The 21,013-nt window shown below is 48.8% G+C and overlaps 1 protein-coding gene across 1 annotated transcript in view; it reads right to left on the bottom strand.

Annotated features, from left to right (window-relative positions):
* The window catches only part of PDIA5 (protein disulfide isomerase family A member 5), an 89,157-nt gene extending 69,659 nt beyond the window's left edge, over positions 1–19,498 (bottom strand). The window contains exon 1 of the mRNA XM_014829564.3: positions 19,321–19,498. Within this exon, the coding sequence (XP_014685050.1) occupies positions 19,321–19,365 (45 nt within the window). The 5' untranslated portion in view covers positions 19,366–19,498. The remainder of the gene's footprint in view (positions 1–19,320) is intronic.
* Between the last annotated feature and the right edge of the window lie 1,515 nt (positions 19,499–21,013).

Raw genomic sequence — 21,013 nt, 5'->3', positions numbered from 1 at the left:
ATGGACAACCAAGGTCCACCAGACATCTGAGGAAGGCCCTCCACACAGGAGACAGAGACAAAAACAAACCAATGGAAAGATGAAACTCAGAAGAAAAAGAACAGAAGAAAACCATAAAACTATAATTATTCTTCTCAGAAAAATAAAATAATACATCCATAAAACAAGAATAGCATGCCATGAGAAAGGAATAATCAGAGAAACAGGAAAAACTCTTGGAAAGTAAAATTCTCAGAGAAATAAAAAATTTCAATAGAGTTGAAAGTGGAATTGAAAAAAACTCCTAGAAAATAAGACAAAAAGATCAGGGGGCTGGCCCCATGGCCAGGTCGTTAAGTTCACATGATCCGCTTTGGCAGCCCCAGGTTTCACCCGTTCGGATCCCAGCCACAGACATGGCACTGCCCATCAGGCCATGCTGAGGCAGCGTCCCACATAGCACAACCAAACTGACCTGCAATTAGAATATACAACTATGTGGGGGGGGGGGGGGGGTTGCCGCTTCAGGGAGGAGAAGAAGAAGAAAAAAAGGGAAGATTGGCAACAGATGTCACCTCAGGTGCCAATCTTAAAAAAAACAAACTCTGTAAAATAAAAAACAAAAATATCAAGAAATATAAAACAGGAGAAAAAGATAAGAAAAATAAGAAAATGGATCCATTAAGTGCAAGAGCCAAATTAAAAGAACTCCAGAAAAAGAAAACAGAGGAAAAGACGTTATCAAAGAAATACTTCAAGAAAATATCCCAGAATTGAAAGAGGTGAGTTTCCAGTTGAGAAGGCCCAGCAGCATGAATTAAAAAAAGACTCTCACTAAAGTACATCACTGAAAACTTTCAGAACCCTGCTGACAAAGAGAAGATTCTGAAAGTTTCAAAGAAAAAATCACCAGAAACAAAAGATGAGGAATAAGAATTGGCATAAGACAGCTCATCAGCACTCCAGAAGACAATGAAGCACTGCCTTCACAATTCTCAAGCAACGTGATTTCCGACTGGCATTCTATAACCAGCCAAACTCTCTGTCAACTGTGAATACAGATTTACTCAGACTTAAGGTCTCAGATGTGAAAAATTTACCACCAATGCACCCTTTCTCAGTAAGCTCCTGGAACTCACGCTGTACCAAAACAAGAAGTAAATAAAAAACAAGAAAGACGTGGAACCTAGGAAACAAAGGATCAGCAGAGGAGAGAGGCAAGAATTACCACGTTGATGGCGAAGAGAAGTCCAGGGCAACTGTTCTACGGCCCACAGAACAAGCCCAGAATGGAGCCAGGACAGAGAGTTATAGAAGAATGGGGTCAAGAAAAAGAGGCAACTATAGATTACCTAATATGCTTGATCATATCGATCAGTTAAATAATCTGACCAAAGTTACACAGCTAATAAGTAGCAGGGACAGATCCTGAACCCCAGTCCCTCTATTTGAGCCCATGCCCTCTCAGTCTACTGCCTCTTTGCAGCCAGAAGTCTTGAGCATGAGCTCTAACATTCAATAGCTAAGATGCCTATGCAACATCGCTCAACCTCCCACAGGCTCAGTGCCTTGCACATGACATGCAGATATGGACACCTCCCTGGTGGGACTGCTGTGAGGAGGAAATGGGACAACTTACCAAAGGTGCTTCAGAAGTCATAAAGCACTCCAACAGGATCAGCTACCATAATACAAATTACAAACTTCTACCTCAGCAGAGTAGAAGACCGAAATGTGGCCACGTTCTAGTGTTTCTAAATATAACCTGCCATTGGGATTAAAAGGTTCCTTCTCCCCAGGGTAAAGGCACACAGGAGGAGGAGGAAGCGTGCCTCCCTCAGTGTCCTGCAAGAGCTGTGCACGCCGCCTGAGGACTCGCTGCCCTTACGCAGCCCACCTCGAGAGCCCACCAGAAAGTTCATTCCGCGTTATTATTACCTGTTATTCCACTGCTCCCAGGGAGCTAATGGACCTCAGACTAGAAAGGCCACAGCTCAATGCACATGATTAAAGGCAAAAAAGAAAAGAATCTGTTGGAAAAACACATTGACACTGCTCTGTTTTTAATCCTCAGATAATCTGGTCAGTCAAGAAAAACAACTGCCTCGTCCAGGGCCTCAGTGCTCTGACCTGTGGACCAGCCCTCCTGCAACTGGCGGGCAACGGCAATTCTGGAACTGGGGAGAAGGACGGGGAAGGGAGGGAGAGTGGACTCAGTGCCCAGCTGCTGAGCGGGCCGCAGCAACAGCAAAAGGCACAAGAGGCGAGTCTCATGGCATACCCACAGCTTCCTTCCTATAAAACCCAGTGAATCCCTCAGATCATCTACCTAGTGGTCACCCTCAGAGTAAACCAACCACTTTCCAGCCAGCCGCCAAAGCCCCTGACCCAGCGTTTACCTCACACAGCAGAGAACCTAAGCTCAGCCAGAAATACCCTGAGCAAACAGACTTTGCTGGAACACCATCCCCAGGCATGGCATGGCACTGGGGCTAAAACTGGGCACAGCCTGCGGCCAGCCTGGTTTAGAATTCTTTACGGAGGTCCCACATCCCCCCAGCCTCCCCCATTCCTCCCCCACCTCTAGACTAAGAGCTCTGGAGGGCAGGACCCAGCACAGCGCCTGGCCCCTTGAAAGCAAACATGACAAGTCACACTTGCTACCACACTCCTGACCTTTGCAGAGGTCACCCGCTAGGAGCCTTACAAGCTGAGTCCATGGCAGCTCAAGGGAGACCTGGAAGGGACCACCAAAACCAGACAGAGTACAGCCCAGCGAGGGTCTGGGTTGGAGTGTGACAGGAGAAGGTGAGTGGAGCCGGGCCAGGGTCTTGAAAGATCGGCTCAAGGGCCTCATCTGGCCATGACCTCAGACTGGGCAGCTGCCTGGTGCAGGGACCAGCTAGGTGGCTGCCCAAGTGGAAAGAAATGGGTCAATCCAAGGGCCTCAGGGAAACACAGCAGAGCTCAATGACTCTTCAGATGTAAGCACGGAAGGAAGAGAGAAGGAACAGAGAGGAGGCTAAAAGGACTCCAGGGATTCTGAGCCGGAGCATGCAACAAGAACCAAAAACGGAAGGACTGAGACACAGCAGCAGAAGAGGCTTCTGTCTCATGCTGAGGAGGTGATAACAAGCCCAGGTGTGGACACGTGGACAGTAAGACATCCCAGCACTGGTGCCTCCAGGCTGGAGAGCAGCCTTGTGGGGTCGGGAATCAGGAGCAGAAGACAAGGGAACACCTCAGATGAGGGGAGAAGCAAAGGCAGGAGGAAGGGCAGGAAGGAGAAGCGGGAAGTGCCACGTCAACACAGATCAGGGAGCAGACACACAGAAAAGCCGGGACCAGTGATGGATCCAGGGGCCAGAGTCCTCAGGGACACCCAGAGAATTCAGTAGTGTCGGGGGAAGAAGGTCAGAGGACAGACTGCTGAGAAGAGAAAGCACACCCAGCACAGGAGCTGGGGCGACAAGGGGAAGGGGCGCAGCAGCCCAGCAGGGTCAGAAGGACGGGCTATCTCCACTGTGGACCTTTGTGGACACAGGAGAGGCAGGATTTGCCCAGAGGGGCAGGATTTGGAGATTTGGGAGCGACAGAGGAAAAAGAATCAGGACAGCCAGATCCAGAGGGAACCAGGGGACGTGGTGTGCAAAGAGCTAAGATGGCAGTTTAGCAACTCTGAGAGGGGGAGGGGGGCTCTTCCCTCCCTCACCTAAGCCCAGGGGACTCTCCTCCAGCCACTTAACATTCTCCTTTCTCCTCCACTTCAGTCTATTTCAACCCTTCCAGTGTGCATGCTCCTTCCTTTCCTTAAGATGCAGCTCCAGTGAGCCCGGGATCACCTTGCCAAGCGCCTTCCTGCAGACTTCATAAGTCACAACCCACAAACCTTGACAACAATAACTACAGCAACAATAACAACGTTAATGATGCACAAACTCTCTGCTTTGTCAAGCTCTCATGGGGAGAGGGCAGTGTCTGAGAAGTGCTTCCAAAGCCAGCCACCTCCCAAGCCAGCCAAAGAACAGCTCCCGGGCTTGGCAGCCTCTTTACATTCTAAGTCATTCGCTTTGGAGGTAAAGGAGAGAAAAAACCCCCTTAGTTCACCATGCAAACTCCTCCTGACCTTCTCCAATAATTGTTTTCTTTCTGCTCACCAACTCTGAGCTTTAACAGCATTTGCATCAGGGCTGAGCCGCCCCCTGGCTGGGCTGACACCCATAACCTTCCCCGGTGCAGGGTGGAACACTGCTGGGGAAAACGGCTTCCCCTTTTCCTCCTGCAGAGGACTACAGGCCCCAAAGCCAGGTCCGGACTGCACTGGAGAGCCAGCGCCCCCAGGCCCCATCAGGCCCCAACCCATCACAGTGAGCTCCCCACCTCAGAACACCGGGACCCTCCATCAGAGTAGCAGCCCCCACCCCACTCCACCCACCCCTCCCCCCATCAGAGCACAGGCCCTCTTCGAGCCCAGCAGCACCCAGGGTGCCTGGCGCAGCTCCCCCCTCACCCCACCCCCACCCTGGCTGGAGGCAATGGGCTGGAGGAACCCGGGCTGGCTCTCCTCATCTTCCAGACTCCCTGCAGTGTTCTCCTAACAGTTGTCTGCCGGTATCGGGGCCAGCCTAGAAGCCCACTCACATCTTCTCCCTTTGTGGGATTCCCACGCCCCAGACACTGCGGAAAGAGCACTGCTTCTGGAGTCAGAGAGACCGGGCCTCGAACCTAGGTGCCATCATTTACAGCAAGATGATCTCAGAGTGTCACTCCCCCACCTGTAGGTGGAGAGGACAGTACCCATACCTGCTTTGCGGGATGGCTGAGGACTAAATGAGGGGGAGAAAAGTACACAGAGAACCTCACAGAACGCTTGGCATACAGAAGAACATAATAATCATAATTACCTTTATTATTCCTATTAGTGAGACAAATCACAGATAGCTCAAGAACAACAGTAAAACAGGCACCACCCCTTCCTCTCCAGGGCCCTGCCGGCAATCAGGCAAAACAGCAGGTCCAGAAAGGAAGGAACGTGCACATACACACATTCAGGATCATAAAACCTGGAATAACCCCCATGCGCACAGCAGCCCAGACCAAGAGTCCCGCAGCACACACAGAGCCTCCTTCCAGGGTTTGGGCCTGTCTGCCCCTCACAATAACCCATTGAGCGGGTACTAGCCTCACCCCACAGATGAGGAACCTGAGGCTCAGAGAGGTTAAATCACTTGCCAGGGTCACAGAGTAGGTAAGCAGCAGAGCTAGGACTGGAGCTCGGGTGTCCCGGCTCCTGGCCAGAGGGGTCTGCTTCTCAACCCCACAAGCTCCCTGCACTTGGGGCAACCCAAGCAGAAAAGGAGCACCTCCTTCCCAGGTAGGGCCCATCAAAGCAGCCAGGGAAAGCCCGAATTTCAGGGCAAGGAGGGTCCCAGTAGGGGTTTATAACCCTGTGCTTCCCGCAAGCCCAGAGGTCGCTGTTGTCCCCAGAGTCCTCAGGGCCCAGGGCAATTAGCCCAGAGGTGCTGTTGATCAGACGCTGTGTCCAGCCTGCGCCCCTCCACCTGCTCTCGCTCTAACACGGAGAACACACAGCGCCTCCCTCCTCGCTTAACCTCACCCACCATCACCACCAGACCAAAGAGGTAAAGAGTCGTACAATTCTGGAAAATGCCGGAGAGAACAGTCCTCGCCACACTACACCCTCAGCTTAAAAAGCTCCAGGTCTCTGGGGCGCCCTCCCGTCCTCTGCAGCTGGGAAGATGTCTGCCCTGCCACGACAGTCACTGTTCGGTGCAGACCGTGAAGCAGCTCGCTAAAGAAGGAAGACTGGAGGACAGAAGCTTAATAATATTTAGGAAAAAGGGCAGAGGTGGGACTTGACTTTTTTTCCTGTCACCTGAAAAAAGACACCCTTCTTACGTTGGGAGCTGTGAAGAAACGGTTTAATTTAGTGTATGTAACCCACATTTTGCTCAAAATAGTTTTGAAACGTCAGAATCTAAAAGTCTAGACTTTTAAGAAGCTGGTGGTAAAGGGATCCAGGAAAAACGTTAAAAACAGATGACCTGAAGGTCAGAGAACTCGAGCTGGCTGAGAATTTAGAGCTGGAGGTTTGGTGGAAAGAACAAGAAACCCAGATTTTTGCCGGCTTTGATATTTACCGGCTGTGAGCCCTTGGACAAGTCCTTGCTCCTTCTCTAAGCCTTAGCTTCTTCCTCTGTAAAATGAAGGGGCTGAAAGTGATTCCAAAGTCCTTCCCATTTGTGACATCCGGCAAACCTATTCTCACGGGCACTACCAGAGAAGTACGGTGAGGCAATTATACTTTGTGAAGAAAGCACTGAGTTTCTCTGGGCACATGGCCACTCACATTAAGCTACAGCTCTCAGTCTCCATTGCAGCAAGAGTGGCTATGTGACTAAATTCTGGCCCCCAGAATTTAAGCAGAAGTGTTATGTGGCAACTTTTAGGAACTGTCCCTAGTAGACATCCATATGAGTCCCTTCCTCCTTCCTGCCAGCTGGAATTTGGACAAGATGGCTGGAACTCAAGCAGCCACCTGAGACAATGAGGAGGAAGGACTTCCTAAAGATGTGAAGTAAGAAGAAAGAAGGTGCCTGGGTCCCTGACACCACAGAGATATATTGGCCCTGGAACACCCCTTTCCAGGCATCTACATAAGTGAAATTATCTTTTTAAGGCACTATCATTCTTGGTTTTCTGGCACACATACAAGTAGATGTTGAATACCTCCTGAAACAAAAGCTTTAACTAGAAAGAAATATTAATATCTGCTCCAGTTGGGATATTTCAAAGGGTCTAAGGCATCAATTCATGCATTATACTTTACATAAATTGTTATAAGGAATGAGAAAAAGAGACTATCAAAGGTTTGATATACTGTGTTCCTCCAAAGTTTCACTGTGCCTATTCTTATCAGCTATCTTGGTCACCTGGTGACAGCCAGCCACAAATGAAAGGGAAATTAGCTCCTAACTCTCCAGTTTCCCTACAGCCTCAGCCCTTTACTAGCAAGGGGACCACAGCAAGAGACCAAAAAGTCCAGGACATCCCTTGCAATTAACAGGCCTGAGTTGGGCTGGTTGAGTTCCTTGATACAGGACTCCTCTCAACATTCCTCGCATGCCGTCTCCAGCTTCCAGGAGCCCTCTAGAGCCAAGGACTCAAAATCTCCTGAGGCTGCTCAACCGAGTGGGGCCAGAAGGCTGTGGGAACTAAACACATTAATTCACAGAAGTCTATGGCCTCCACCCTACCGTTTCACCCTGGATAGCTCCAGTCATTACAAAGTTCACATTGCTCCCCTTCCCACACCACTCTGTCAGCCTATCACACTCTGAAGATGCAAACATGGTCCCTCTTAGGATTCCATAGGTGAAATACCCCAATTCCTCACATGTGCCCCCAAGTCCCTCATCGTCCTGAACGATCTGCCCCAGTCACGGCCACGCTCATGAGTCTCAGCGCTACCCCAAGGCAGGGAGCAGAGTGCCAGGGCCCGGAAAGAGTAATGTGCTATGTTACATTATCATTTATTTTTGGAAATAAAGACCTATCCTTTCATACCTCAAAATAGAGGAAATTAATCCCAATACAAATCTTGACTGGTAAGTCACAGTTTTAGAAAAAAGCTGAAAAACACCATTAGCAAATCTCTTAAAATATGGCATCCAACTGTCATACGGTGCTGGCAAAAGCCTAAGCCAGTACAATTCTTTTGGAAAGCTACTTGGCACAATTTATCAACTATCTTAAAAGTATTTATGCTCTTTGACTTGGTAATTCCACTTTTGGGAATTCCCTGAGGAAATTAGCAGAAGTTCTGACACAGATATGAGTCATAGAGTCCTACTCATAAAAGCCCAAAATTGTGAACAACCTAACTACCCAACAGTGGGGGAATGGTTACTTAGAGTACACCACTTGACAGAGTAACACAGCCATTTAAATGATGTTTTCAAAGATTGTGCAATGGAAACATACTTGTTTTAATGTTAAGTTTTAAAAAATAGAACTCAAAATGTACATGGTATGATTACAACTACACACAAAATTAGGCTCAGAAAAAGACTGGAAGAAGAAAAATGCAACAAAGTAAGGCTTCTCCTTGGATAGATTTTACTCTGGCCCTTTGTCTATTTTCCTAACTCACTATAATAGGCGTGTCCAATTGAAATATTGAAAGAAAAAAAAATTAACTGCCATTTGGCCACCATCAAGAAATAATTAACAATCTCAAAGTATCTCCCCTAAGAAAATATAACTTCACAGCTGAGAAGCCCGGCAGAAACCCCCTTAATTAAGGGACCAACATTAATACCACCAGTAATGGGTCAAATCGACATCATATGCCTCCCCATATAATTGCACTGAAGGGAGACATCAAAAACCCAATGGAGGGACATTCTTCAAAAATGTCAAGGTCACAAAAGACAAAGACTGAGAAACTGGAGACTAAAGAGATATGACAAGTAAATTTAAAGTGTGATTCTAGACTGGATCCTGAGCCAAGTGCTACATTCCTGATTTTGATCTTTGTACCGTGGTTAGGTAAGAGAATGGCCTTGCCTTTCAGGAAATACTGAAATACTTAGGGGGCAAAGGAGCACCACGTCTGCAAACTTTATATATGCAGAGGGAGAATGTAGTAACACAAATGTGACAACATGTTAATACGTGTGGCATCAAGGTAAAGGGCAGATGGGAACCCTTTGTACTCTTCTTGCAACTCTTCTGTAAGTCCAAAATTACTTCAAAATTAGAGTCAAGAAAAAAACTTACCTAAAAAAGTACAAAAAAGGTGATGCCCAGGATACAACAAAACACTGCCTCCCCCAGCCCCTACAGGCCTCCTGACACCCTCTGCCACCCGGCCAGCCAGCGCTCACCGGCACCTCCCACGTAAGTGCGCAGGGCGCTCATCTGCCCTTCGTCCCTCGGGCTGTCTGCTCCACTGCTCACCTGGCATTGCGTAGCTTTTATAGGAACTATTATATGCAATCTGCAAAGCACTCTGCATGCAGCACATACCTAGAGTGGCTTTGATGAGAGAGAGACAGAAAAGAGCATTAATTTTAAAATATGGGTAATTTAAGCCCCTTAAAGGGGCAAATTTTAAGCATCTGTCACCAACCACCACGGCTAGACACCACTCTTCACAGGAATGAAGGGCTGACCTCAAACCAAGTTCGGAGATTTCACCACCGGTACTTCCCAATGTTTAAACGTCGATCCAGCAGCCTTCGAGATACAAACGAGCACGTGAGTCCCTGAATGGCGAGAGAGTGTGTGTGTGTGTGTGTGTGTGAGAGAGAGAGAGAGAGAGCGCAACAGAGACAGAGACACGGCCTGGCCCTCGGATGTGTCCCCTGACTAGCCACAGCTGAGGACCGAAATGTGCTTATTAAGAAAGAGAGAGCACATGATATAATCTGCACAGAATTCAAAATATATTATGATGTAACCTGAAAGATATATAATGTTATAATATATTACGATGTAACCTGAAAGATATATAATATTATAATCCAATGTTACTGCAGTAAAAAATTTAAAAAAAAAGAAAGAGCAAGCAATGGGAAAGCACTCGGCCAGGAACAGACCCCCGAGAGAGGACTCTTTAATCCCCAATCCAGAGCCTGGGGATTAGCCCCAATAATGAGAACAGCCCAAAACACAGAGTGCCTCCTGTGTGAGCGGGAGCAGCTAAGCAGTTCACAGGATTATCTAACTGCATTATCCTGGCAAGCGAATTAAGTCACTACTTTTATTATACACCTATTTTATAGATAAGGAAACTGGAACTAAGAGGAGTGAAGAAACTTGCTCAACATCACACAGCAAGGAGGTAAGAGAGCCGTGACTCAGACCCAAGTCTGCCAGACCCCAGCGCCCAAGGTGGAGCACAAAGACGACAGACTCCTGGAGCCACACACCTTACTCCTTGCTCCTAGAAACACAAAGCCAGCTGCCTTTCTTTATTTTGCTTCCTTTAAAGCCTGCACCTTATATGTGCTCTAAACAGTCCTTTCTTCCCCCTACCTTCCCCACAGCAAACGTGGCTGTCAACAAAGGGCACTCAGGGGCAGGCCAACTGACGCAAGGGCTGGTAACAACAGGTTTCCTTACCCCGAGACCGCAAGTGCATCTTACCAGGACTTAAGTCCCTAAAGCTTTTAATGTTTTGGAAAACCTCTTCCAGAGCCAAGAGGGCTTTGGGCCACTGCCAGCCTGGTGTGCCAGACCTGCCAACGTGAAGAGCTGGCAGAAGGACAGCAAGTTAGGCACAGGGAGGGAGGCAGGGCAGGTGAACTGCCCCTCCGGAAGTCCAGCCCTGACTCAAAGCTCCGTTAATTGATAAGAAAACAATTCAAGCACTCAGGACCCATGGAGCACATCCGTGCATTTACACACGTGATCTCATCCAGGGTTCCAAGCTGAGAGTCTAAACCACTGCTGGCCATCCTTCAGGCTTCAACCCAAGAGCCGAGTCACCAAATCAATTCAGGGGATTTCCACCAGCATTTTTCAAAATGACATTAAATAGAAAACGTCAGTGTGTACCACAGGTAGCAGGGCTGAGTATGCCGTGAAACATTTCTATCTGTTATATTTATGGATGTACTTGTTTACAATGTAAAATCTATAACTTCTTGCAGGAGTTGCAGCAAAAATGTTTGAAAAACTGCTATGAACAATCTGTGTAAGAGGTGGCACTAGCCCCACTTTAGAGATGTGAAAACTGAGGCTCAAAGATGTTAAGGGATTCACCTCAAGGGAAGCCTAAAATGGCAGAGCCAGGACTCAGACGGGGTCTCCTGAGCACAGACCCGTGCTCTTCTCTTTGCCTGTCAATGACTACCTCCCACTGGTCTCCCTCAAGCTCCACCCAGAACAAGAGCTGAGAGCCCAGCAACTGGCCAACCGAAAAGAGCTCCAGATGCCACCTGATCCATCCTTCCTCCGCTACCTGCCTGCCCGCACTTCTGGGTGTGCATGGCTCAGGACGTGAGCAGAACTTGTGCCACACCACTCAGCCCAGAGCAGCAACCTCAGTTGGCAAAATACTATCCACCACATAAAATTAAGGTTGTTAATTTGTACATTTAACTGGTTTGTAGCTACAACAGAGCTCTAAGTATGGGCTTGTTAGAAATACAGATTCCTGGGCTTTATCCTTGAGGAAAATCATCTCACAGACATGGGGAGCCCAGGAATCCATTTTTACACAGACCCACTCAAGGTGATTTGGATCCAGAGCCAGGGTGGAAAACCTCTGCCGCTGTCCCATCCTTTAAAAACCCTCTCTCTGGACCCCATGTCACTCCCCATTCCTTCACAGCCAGAATCTTCCACCTGTATTCCTCAGCCCTTTCAGATACGCCCCACCACCACCAAAGAGGCTCTGGGTGGGGGTTCAACAACGACTGCCAAATGCAGAACACTGCGAGCCTCCAGTTCTCACTTTGCTCGACCTCCAGGCAAAACACTCTTGGTCTCCTTTCTGGCCACCTTTCTATACTCTTTGTAAACCCTCCTCTCCTAACCTTTAAATGTTGAAGCTCCTCAGGGCTCACTCGCTCCACCTGTCTTCCCGCTCTACACTCTCCCCGGGGTCTCACCCCCTCCCGAGCAGCACCCCTAAATTAACATCTCCAGCCCAGACCTCCCTTCTCAGCACCATACCTTCACATCCTGCTCGTTCAACAGTTCTTAAAAGTGGGGTCAAGTATAATTCTCAAATGTTAAAAACCTAATTCTCATACAAATTGATATTGACCATATTTCAAAATGTTACCAAACGCATTAATAAGGAACCCACTGAAATGACAAGGTTATGTCCAGAGAGGATATAAGAAAAAAAGGTTAAAAAAAAGATTTTAAAAAATGAAGTTATAGGGGCCAGTCCAGTGGCATGGTGGTTAAGTTTGCATGCTTCGCTTTGGCGGACCAGGGTTCACAGGTTCAGATCCCAGGCACGGACCTAGCACTGCTCATCATGCCACGCTGTGAAGGCATCCCACATAAAATAGAGGAAGGTTGGCACAGATGTTAGTTCAGCGCCAATCTTCCTCAAGCAAAAAGAGGAAGATTGGCAACAGATGTTAGGTCAGGGCCAATCCTCCTCACAAAAAAAAACCAATAATAAGTTATAACAAACTAATATGCATATAATCAATGAAAAAAAAGAATCCTGATATAACACTGCTAAATTAGGTACCAAACTAGTTAATGTCCTGCAGGGCAATAACCCTGGGCCTCTTTTCTCTACCAAACAGAAATCGTTTGCATCTTATCTAACTTTATAGAGAGTGGGTCCTAAAGAACAATAAACAAAGTTACACTCTCTAGAGCACAGAGGGCCCTTAGGCAGGCTTCTTAGACAGTGCTCAAGCATGACATTGAAAAGTCACTAAACCATCTTTTATTTCCAAGTTGTTGAATAATTTTTCTTTACATTGAGGTCTACCAATTTGGACGGGGAAAAATTCTATCTTTATCTTCACTAATCTCTAACTGAAATTTAAGCCTCCGTTTCCTATGAACGTAGATAACAAATGACATTAGCACTGGTCTGTGACTTTGCCACCAACAGAAATCACATTTTTTCTTTTTTTTTTTTTGCCACTTGTCCCCCAGAAATCACATTTTTTCATCACAGGACAACTAGTAGAGATGTCTTGAAACACTGTTTATGGTCATCACTACTTAAAATTACAGAAAACATCAAACCTGCCACTAGATCTTCTCGTAGGATGCATTAATAAAGAACTGTAAATATCATTTTATCACATATTTGTTATTTTTATAATTGTATTTCAGTATCACTGGTTTCCTTTGTAATCCTATGCATTCTGTACATATTTTAAAACATCATTCTAAAAAGGGTCCATAAGTCCACAGAAAAGCCTTTCCTGACTCCCTGCATTAGATTAGGGACCCCTCTTACACATTCTTTTACCACCTCATACATCCTCTTTCTAGCACTTACTACTTGAATTAAATAATAAATTAGTGGCTCTCCCACTGGGCAACGGGAGGAAGGAATGGTGTCTATCTTATTCATCATTATGTCCCCAATGTCTTAGCATGGTATGTCTGGCTCATAAAAGACTCTCAAGGAATATCTGTCAAAAAAAAAAAAGAAAGATCTGTGGACTGACTGAGCATCTGTGACATGTGTAGCATACAGATGCTGGTCCATGTTCCTTTGACATAGGGGCATGTACAATGCTCTGCCCAGGATCTAGCAAGGTCACACCCCTTGGCAACAGCAAGCCTGCTTGTTCCTCGGGAGCCTGCCCTATTTGGCCAAACCACGGAGCTTTCTAGCCAGGCCCACATCTCGGCTCGGATGCTAGATCATCTTTATGTTTAAGCCCCAGCTTAGGGCTCTCAGCCTGGATCTCCATTAATACCTTCCAAGGCAAGGATTAAAGGATCTGCTCACAAGTTAAAGACATCTGCTCGTGCCAAGGGGTTGGAGGAATGGCAGGATTCTTTGTGGAGGATGGATACTCCACCATGCCCAGCCAGGGTAATGAGATAGACACTGAAGCCAGGCACAGGCTCACCATCAGGCCACCAGGGAACAGACCGCACAGCAAACTGGGGGACTCAGGCGACCCTGGGGAATCAAAGACGCAAAAAGGCTCCCCTAACCCCACATGCCATCTGAGTATATAACCCCCCACAGCATGATTGCAAAGCTAATTACTCAGAAATGGTCATGACTGATGTGTGGGAAGAGGTCCTATTGGACATAGGGTGGTCAGAGGGACAGCAAACTAGAGCTACATAGGGAGGGTGATGAGAAAGCGGAGAAGGATGGTCAGTGAGTGCCCAACTAGCGGCCCCTCCTCCGCTCCTCAGGCCATCAGGGAGCTAAGGAGCAAGTTTCGTGGACACCCCAGGAAAATGGCTGGTGCAGCTATTTCAGAAAACAGTACCTGACGTGGCGGCTGCTTAAACATTCAGACGAGCCCCTGAGAACTATTACATGTGTCCCAACTGTCTGTCTATCCCCTTGCCTTCCAGGCCACGCCCCTACTCTTGTCTAATGGCATCTCTTCCTACCTCTCTGTCCAGCCACCCACCCGTCTCTAGGGGTAGCAATATTAACCAGCCTACCTCACCCAGTTAACAAGGGACCCAAAACTACACAGACGTGAAAAATAGGAAAAGGCTTTGCAAACTCTAAAGCCCTCTACCAATGCACCAAGTGTTTTATAATTCTCACCAACAGGTCAAATGGGAAGTCAGAGGCTCCAGTCAGTGCCGCAGATGGGCCAGGCAGGAGGACAGACAAGCCCGGCAACGGGTGAGCAGTATCACTCTTCCCTCTCCCACTGGGACTGACGATGCCAGGTGCAGAAACAAGGAAGGAGGGAGAAGGGGAGTGGGGCAAAGAAACCGTGGAGGTCCGGGTACTGTAAGAGAGCTCAGGCTCTCCTTACACGCCATGCAGCATGTCATGTAGTACTCTCCGGTCCACTGTCACTGAGACAGCCTCCAAAACCTACCACAGCCACCAAGCAAGACACAAGAGGCCCACAGAACAAAACCACAAAACTGACGCGAACCCTCCTGGGAGGCAGTGTGGTTGGTATCTCCGTTCTCAAGAGAGGATCCATTTTCAGAAGAAAGAGGAGAGAAAGACAGAACACTAAAATTCTCAGCCCCTCTGCACCCGCACCCCAAGCTCCACAGGGGCCCAGCAGGGAGGGCCAAGGAGTAATCCAAGAGCCCAGCTGCAAGGAACTGTGATGGGGACAATCCCAGCGGCAGAGGACTGCCCTCCCCCCATCTATGTCTTGCAACCTCCACTCATACTCGCTCTGCCCTTCACTGCCCCCTGCTAACTGGCCTCCCCAGCACCTCCTCTCTGTGTACTGGGCACTCCCACGTGCCAACACTGTGCTGGGTGCTTCCTGCATCATTTCTGATTCCTTCACTTCTGCAAGATGGATATTATTAACACCTCTGACAAACAAGAAAACTGAGGCAGGGCCAAGGTCACACAGCTCCTGAGCGTCCAGCTGGCTAAAAGCCCATGTTCTTTCCACTCCATCACACTTGACTTTATCTTGTAGATAACAGAGAAGAAAATAAAAGGAAGAAAAGTGTTGTTCTGGGAAAATTAATCCAGTCTCTCCCACTCTAACCCAACCCTACACTGTGGCCTGACTGATCTTGTTAATAAAAGGGCAGCTTTCATCGTGTCTCTCCACTACCTACAGAATTGAGCCTCAAAAGCTTTACCAGGCATTTATGGTTCTTTACAATCCACTTTTCCAGTCTTCTTCACCATCCCCGGATTCAAATCCTCCCTTCCACCCAGCCTGACCCATCACTCCTCATTACTCTGTCTCAGTCTTGGAAGGTTTCCTTTCTCTGCCTGCAACACTAATCCCTTCAATCAAACATAGCCTGGGGACAAGCACATGCAGGCCCCAGGCTCAGAGAATGGGGACACCACAGCCAGGACAGGGAGGGTCCCCACCACTCACAGAGCTCAGAGTCTGCCCTCCTTGTGAGGCGTGAGCTGGGCCCTTACCTTATCACTCAGGGCCCAGGCCCTCCCCTTGCCCGAATCCACAGCATCACTGTCAGCTACTCAAGCAGCATTCAGCCATCCTTCCAACTTACGTGCCAGTGCTGTTTCAAAACTTCCTCTGTAATGTATTTATTTTTGTGGGAAAAGTGCACTCCAGGTTCCAAACAGCATTCTAAGTGGCAATTAGGTCCCCAGGCCAGCCCACAAAAGCCTATTAAACATATAATGGTATAGAACCTAAAAACGTGTACATTAAAAAGCTCTGCAGGAGAGACCGGGGCAAACATCTCCTGCTTCCTGCACCTCCGCTCACCGCCCCAGCAGGTTCTCAGCTTCAAGGCCCCGTGAGGCAGGCCCCCCCGCAGCGGCCTGGGTGGAGGGCAGCAGGCAGGAGGTGAGGGGCTGGGATGACAGAGATGGAGGGGGAAGAACCCTGACTCATAATTCAGGAGGCTGCTCTAATTCTGGCTCCGCCTCTACAACCCGGGGGGCCTTGAGCGAGCCCCTTTCCTCTCGAAGTCTCACTTTTCTCTTATAAAATAGAGGGCTGAGTTAGATCCGTACGTAGTTCCTAGACTTTGGAATCTCACAGATTGGCAGGATATATTTTGTTAAATATATACATTTTTAAATATAATAATGTGTATTATATATTTAAAAATAAATTTTATCAAGAAAATGCTTTTTTAAAAAAAAAATCACAATATACTATTTTCATTTTTCAAAAGGACACTGTAAACCACCCTCTCCCCAATACAGACAGCCATGTCAAAAAAAATGGACAAGTTTTTAAACTGAAAATATTTGGATTCATGAAAAAAAACATTCACCACTGTTATTTTTCCAATTTGCCTACGGACAACTGAAAACTTCGTCCCAGTCCTTGGCCTGACGCTGCACCCACTTCGGCTGGGTGATGTCGGGCCTCTCCAGCTGACAGTTCTCCGTTGCAAGGACAGGATGCAGACTATACACCCATCAGCATGAACGGCCCTGGGGAAGGGTCAGCTGCAGGGAGGAGCTGAGCTGGACAGCAGGAAGGGACAGGCGGCACAGGGCTGGGGACAAGACAGCATGGCCTCCCCAGCCACAGGCCCTGAGCGCAGAGACCCCCAGTCTGAAAGGGCCGGACCAGCTTGTCCCAAGTGTTGACTGTGACACTTTCCACCCTAGGATTCCTGTGAAAGGGTGAGAGCCCCCAAAGGAACCTTTTTAAAAAGCTTCCTGTATTAACTTTTCTGATAAAAAATGAATAGATACTCACAGGGAGAACTTGGAAAACACAAAAACCACATGCAAAGAAGTTAGCAAAAGTTGCCCACAACTCCACCTTCCAGAACAATTGTGGTTAACATTACAATGCACTGCTGATCCCGCAAACACTTCAGTAGCTATCTTCAGCCACCCTGGGATTCAGTTTTGCATCCTGTTTCTCCCCTAATTATCACACCCCAGCACTTTTCCATGTCCTTAGATATTCTTCATAAACATCATAAAATATTTTGATAATAAACATAGCATTCTAGTAAATATAAACATTCTTTACCAACATCACTTTCCTTGGTGTGGACGGGGCCAGAAGTCATTTAACCATGCCACTATTGTTGAACATTTAAGCTATTTTCATATTTTTACTACTGTAAAAGACGTGGTGGGTGTACCTCACTGTCCACGAGTCTCTGTAGAGGCCTTTATACTTCATTACATCTGCGGGTCACAGCCCAGTGCTCTGCACAATCAGCCCTCAGTAATTATTAGTGAACAAAGAAACCCAACCCACTCTCAGGACCTGGGGAGCCCTTATCACAGGGACAGAGAGTGTAAATTTAGAGAGGCCACCCTGGTGACCACCAGCCACTCACCACCGACTCTGCACCCCTGCCTCCCTCCTGCTAAGCCAATCCAGGGCTTGGAGAAAGGAGGAACTGTCAGATTCCAGTGCTCTCAGCAAACCTACCCACTCATCTGCACCTCCCTGGGGAGGGCACCAGCAGACCTCTGTTGCCCGGCTGACTCACACACTCCATCCAGACTGCTCAACCCAGCGCCTCAGGAGAGCCATGGCTAGCGCCCTCTAACTTAATGTACGGCTCCCCTTCAGTGGAGGCTCCCAGCACTTCAGGTATCAGCACTTGCAGCTTGGACTTCCCTTCCCAACCCAGGGCCACACTGGAGGACAATGTGTGTTTTGCTCTCCACCCAAAATCCAACCCAGTGCCAAACAATGTGGTTGATAAATAAATGTTTGCTGAATTAAACTTCTTTCTGGTCAAGTTCCCAAGCCCTTTATTCTCACAGGAGGGAGGGGGGAAAGGGAAGACGAGAGGAGAACAGGACCTCCTAAAACAGCCCAAGTGCAAAGACCTGATGGGGGTTCTCAGTGGAGATGGCCCCGCCGCAGTCCTGCAGTCCTGCAGTCCTGCCTGGCCTAGAGACTCACCCAGGCCAACTGGCTCGAGGAATAGAAAGCAAACAGATCATCAAACACACCTAGAGGTGAGTGACGTGACATTACCCGCCTCCCGCCTAATCTTCTCTGGGAGGGAAAACGGTCAGATCTAGGCGGACAGGGAGCGCCCTTTCCCACCCACTCCCATACAGCCAGAAAATACAGGGCCACTCCTCACTGGTGATCCCAAAAGGGCAGGGTATCGGAAGAAGGAAGTGTTTAAAGCAACTCAATCCACACTCGACTTTTTCTCTTCCCGTTTGCCCAGCATCCTTGCCACACCCGAAAGAAAAAAAAAAAATGAAAAATCTGGATTGGAGAGGGTGCCAGCAGCAGGAAGTTCCCTGGAACTTCGGGGGGGAAAAAGGAGCCAAGATGGTTCTAAAATAAAGGAGACCAGAAGTTACGGGAGAGATGTGGAAGGCGGCCACGAAATCCCATCACACACCCACAGCAACACCAAGGCCAAACCCGAGGGTCCCGGGCGCGGTGGACACACCCATTCCGACCTCTTCCAGGGATGCCCCGAGCCCCCGCCTCCTCCCCAAGTGCAGCAAACTCCTCTGGAGAACCCACCCCTCCTCCACTCTTGTATGATTCTGCAGTTTACAGAGCTTCCTCCTCCGATTTCTCATCCGACCCTCCCGACAACCTTGTGAGGGGGGCGTCTTTACCGTCCCCACTTCACGGATGAGGAGACCAAGTCAGATACATTAAAGGATACGCCGCGTCACACAGCCAGAAAGTGGCTGAGGTTCCAGCCAGCCTCCGTTGGCTGTAGGGGCAGAACTCCTCGCGACGACCCCACCCAGCCCGCCCAGCCTTGCGCGGCGAGGGCCCAGGTGGTGACCGAATGTTTCCCAGCCGCCCAGGGTCAAAACCAAGAACAAGGTGGCCCTAAAATAATGTTTCCGGCAGTGCAGGTGGAAAGCACCGCCTTCCCACCCGGCACTCACACAGGTGCAGGGCCCGGAGTCTGGGGCGGGGTGCACCCCCCAATCCGCGGGTGTCCTGCCCTAGCCGGCGGGACGCCCTGTCTTGCACCCCCACAAAGTTGCGCCCGCGGCGCAAGCACCCTGCGCGGGATCGCCCAGCACCCCCCGGGCTCCCTCTGGCCCCTGCGCCCCGGAGCGCTCCGCGGAGAGATCACTGGGGCCACCCCGCTGCCTCCCCGCCCGCCGGGTACGCACACCCCCACCCCGGTGCCCGGAGGCATCTCCCCGCACGTCCGGGGAGGGCCAGGAGCAGGGAGCGCTGACCAGCACGCGGGGCGCACGTGCCCGCCCCAGCCCGGACGCCCGCCCCACAGCCTCACCCAGACTGCCAGCAGCAGCAGCCACGCCGGCCCGGCCCGCGCCATCCCCGCCGCCGCTGCCCACGGCCGGCTCCCGTCTCCACTCCGGCTCCCGCGTCCGCAGCTCCGCCGGGTCCAACCACCACCGCCACTTCCCAATTGCTCCCCGCCTCCGAGTTCGCGGTGCCACGTCTGCCAAAGCATGCGCACCAGGCTGGGAGAGGCGGCCGGGAAGAAGTGCTCGCTGGGAGTTGTAGTTTTTAGCAAGGCTGAGTTGTGGGGCCCGTGGGTGTGGACTTGGCCCCAAGACCGTGCAGGAACACAAGTGGAGCACAAATGGCAAGGTCAGGACGTAAAGGAAGGTAATTAATTTGGGGGGCTTACTCTGTGCCTGCCGGAGCGTTAGAAACAAGACCTCATTCAGCTCACAGTGCTAAATTTTATTTTCCCCACTTTGGGATTGAGGAAGCAGCCCAGAGAATTTAAGTGATTTGACCCATATCACGCAGCCTGCAAATAGCGGAAGTGCTACTTGTGGAGGATAGGAAGAACCCTCATCCCACCTACCTATTCTTTTTTTATTCAGAAAAACTTTACGGAGCTGTTGGAAAACAGTTTGGTGGTTCCTCAAAAGGTTAAACACAGGTTAACGTATGACCCAGCAATTCTACTCCTAGGAATATACCCAAAAGAATGGAAAACAGGTATTGAAACAAATGCTTGTACACCAGTGTTCATAGTAGCGTTATTCTCAGTGCCAAAAAGTGGAAACAACCTACTCTCCATTGAGAGATGAATGGATAAATAACATGTTATATCCTTGCAATGGAATATTATTCAGCCCTAAAAAGGAATGACATACTGACACATGCTGTAAGATGGATGAACCTCAGAAACACGTTAAGTGAAAGGAGTTAGACACAAAGAGTTACATGTTCATTCGTCTAAAATAGTTAGAATAGGTAAATCCATAGAGATAGAAAGTAGATTAGCAGTTGCCTGGGGCTGGGAGAGGAGGAATGGGGAGTGACCGCTCAATGGGTACAAGATCTCCTTTGGGAGATGATGAAAATGTTTTGGAACCAGACAGAGGTGATGTTCACATAACATTGTGAATGCACTAAATGCCGCCAAATTGTAAATTTTTAAATGGTTAATTTTATGTTATACGAATTTTATTTCAATAAAAAATTCAAAAGAAAAGAAAACCTTTATTGGACCCAGTCCATGTGCTAAAACATTCATGCATGCAATCAGTTATTCATTCAAGAATGTTTATTGAACACCTGCTACATCCTGAGGCTCAAGATACGCCATAGTGAGATGGACAAGGAAGTGCACAGTCTGGAATTGGTAGGTTAACAGCTAAAAGATCCTTGCTCACTATCCAGAGACTCAAAGCTCAAGACCTAGAAGTCATCCTTGACTCACCCTCGCTTCTCAACAGGCCCATCCAACCCATCACCATGTCCTGTCAGTTCTTCCTCCAAAATTTATCTCTTCTGCCACCTGCTGAGTCTAAGTCACTGACATGTCTCTCCTGAAGTGTTTGCCTTCTTCTCCCTCCTCACACCCTCTACCGTGCATTTGTTCATGTCAGTTGGATTTTGCTTGCCACTCCCCTGAATCCCTCCAATGACTTCCCGTCGTCCTTGGAATGAAATCCACACTCCTCTCCATGACCCGTGCGGCCTGCATGTCTGGGCCTGACCCT

This window comes from Equus asinus, chromosome 5 (assembly GCF_041296235.1).
Source record: "Equus asinus isolate D_3611 breed Donkey chromosome 5, EquAss-T2T_v2, whole genome shotgun sequence".
Lineage (NCBI taxonomy): Eukaryota > Metazoa > Chordata > Mammalia > Perissodactyla > Equidae > Equus > Equus asinus.
The sequence above is the reverse complement of the archived record's forward strand: the minus strand, read 5'-3'. Positions and strand labels throughout refer to the sequence as shown.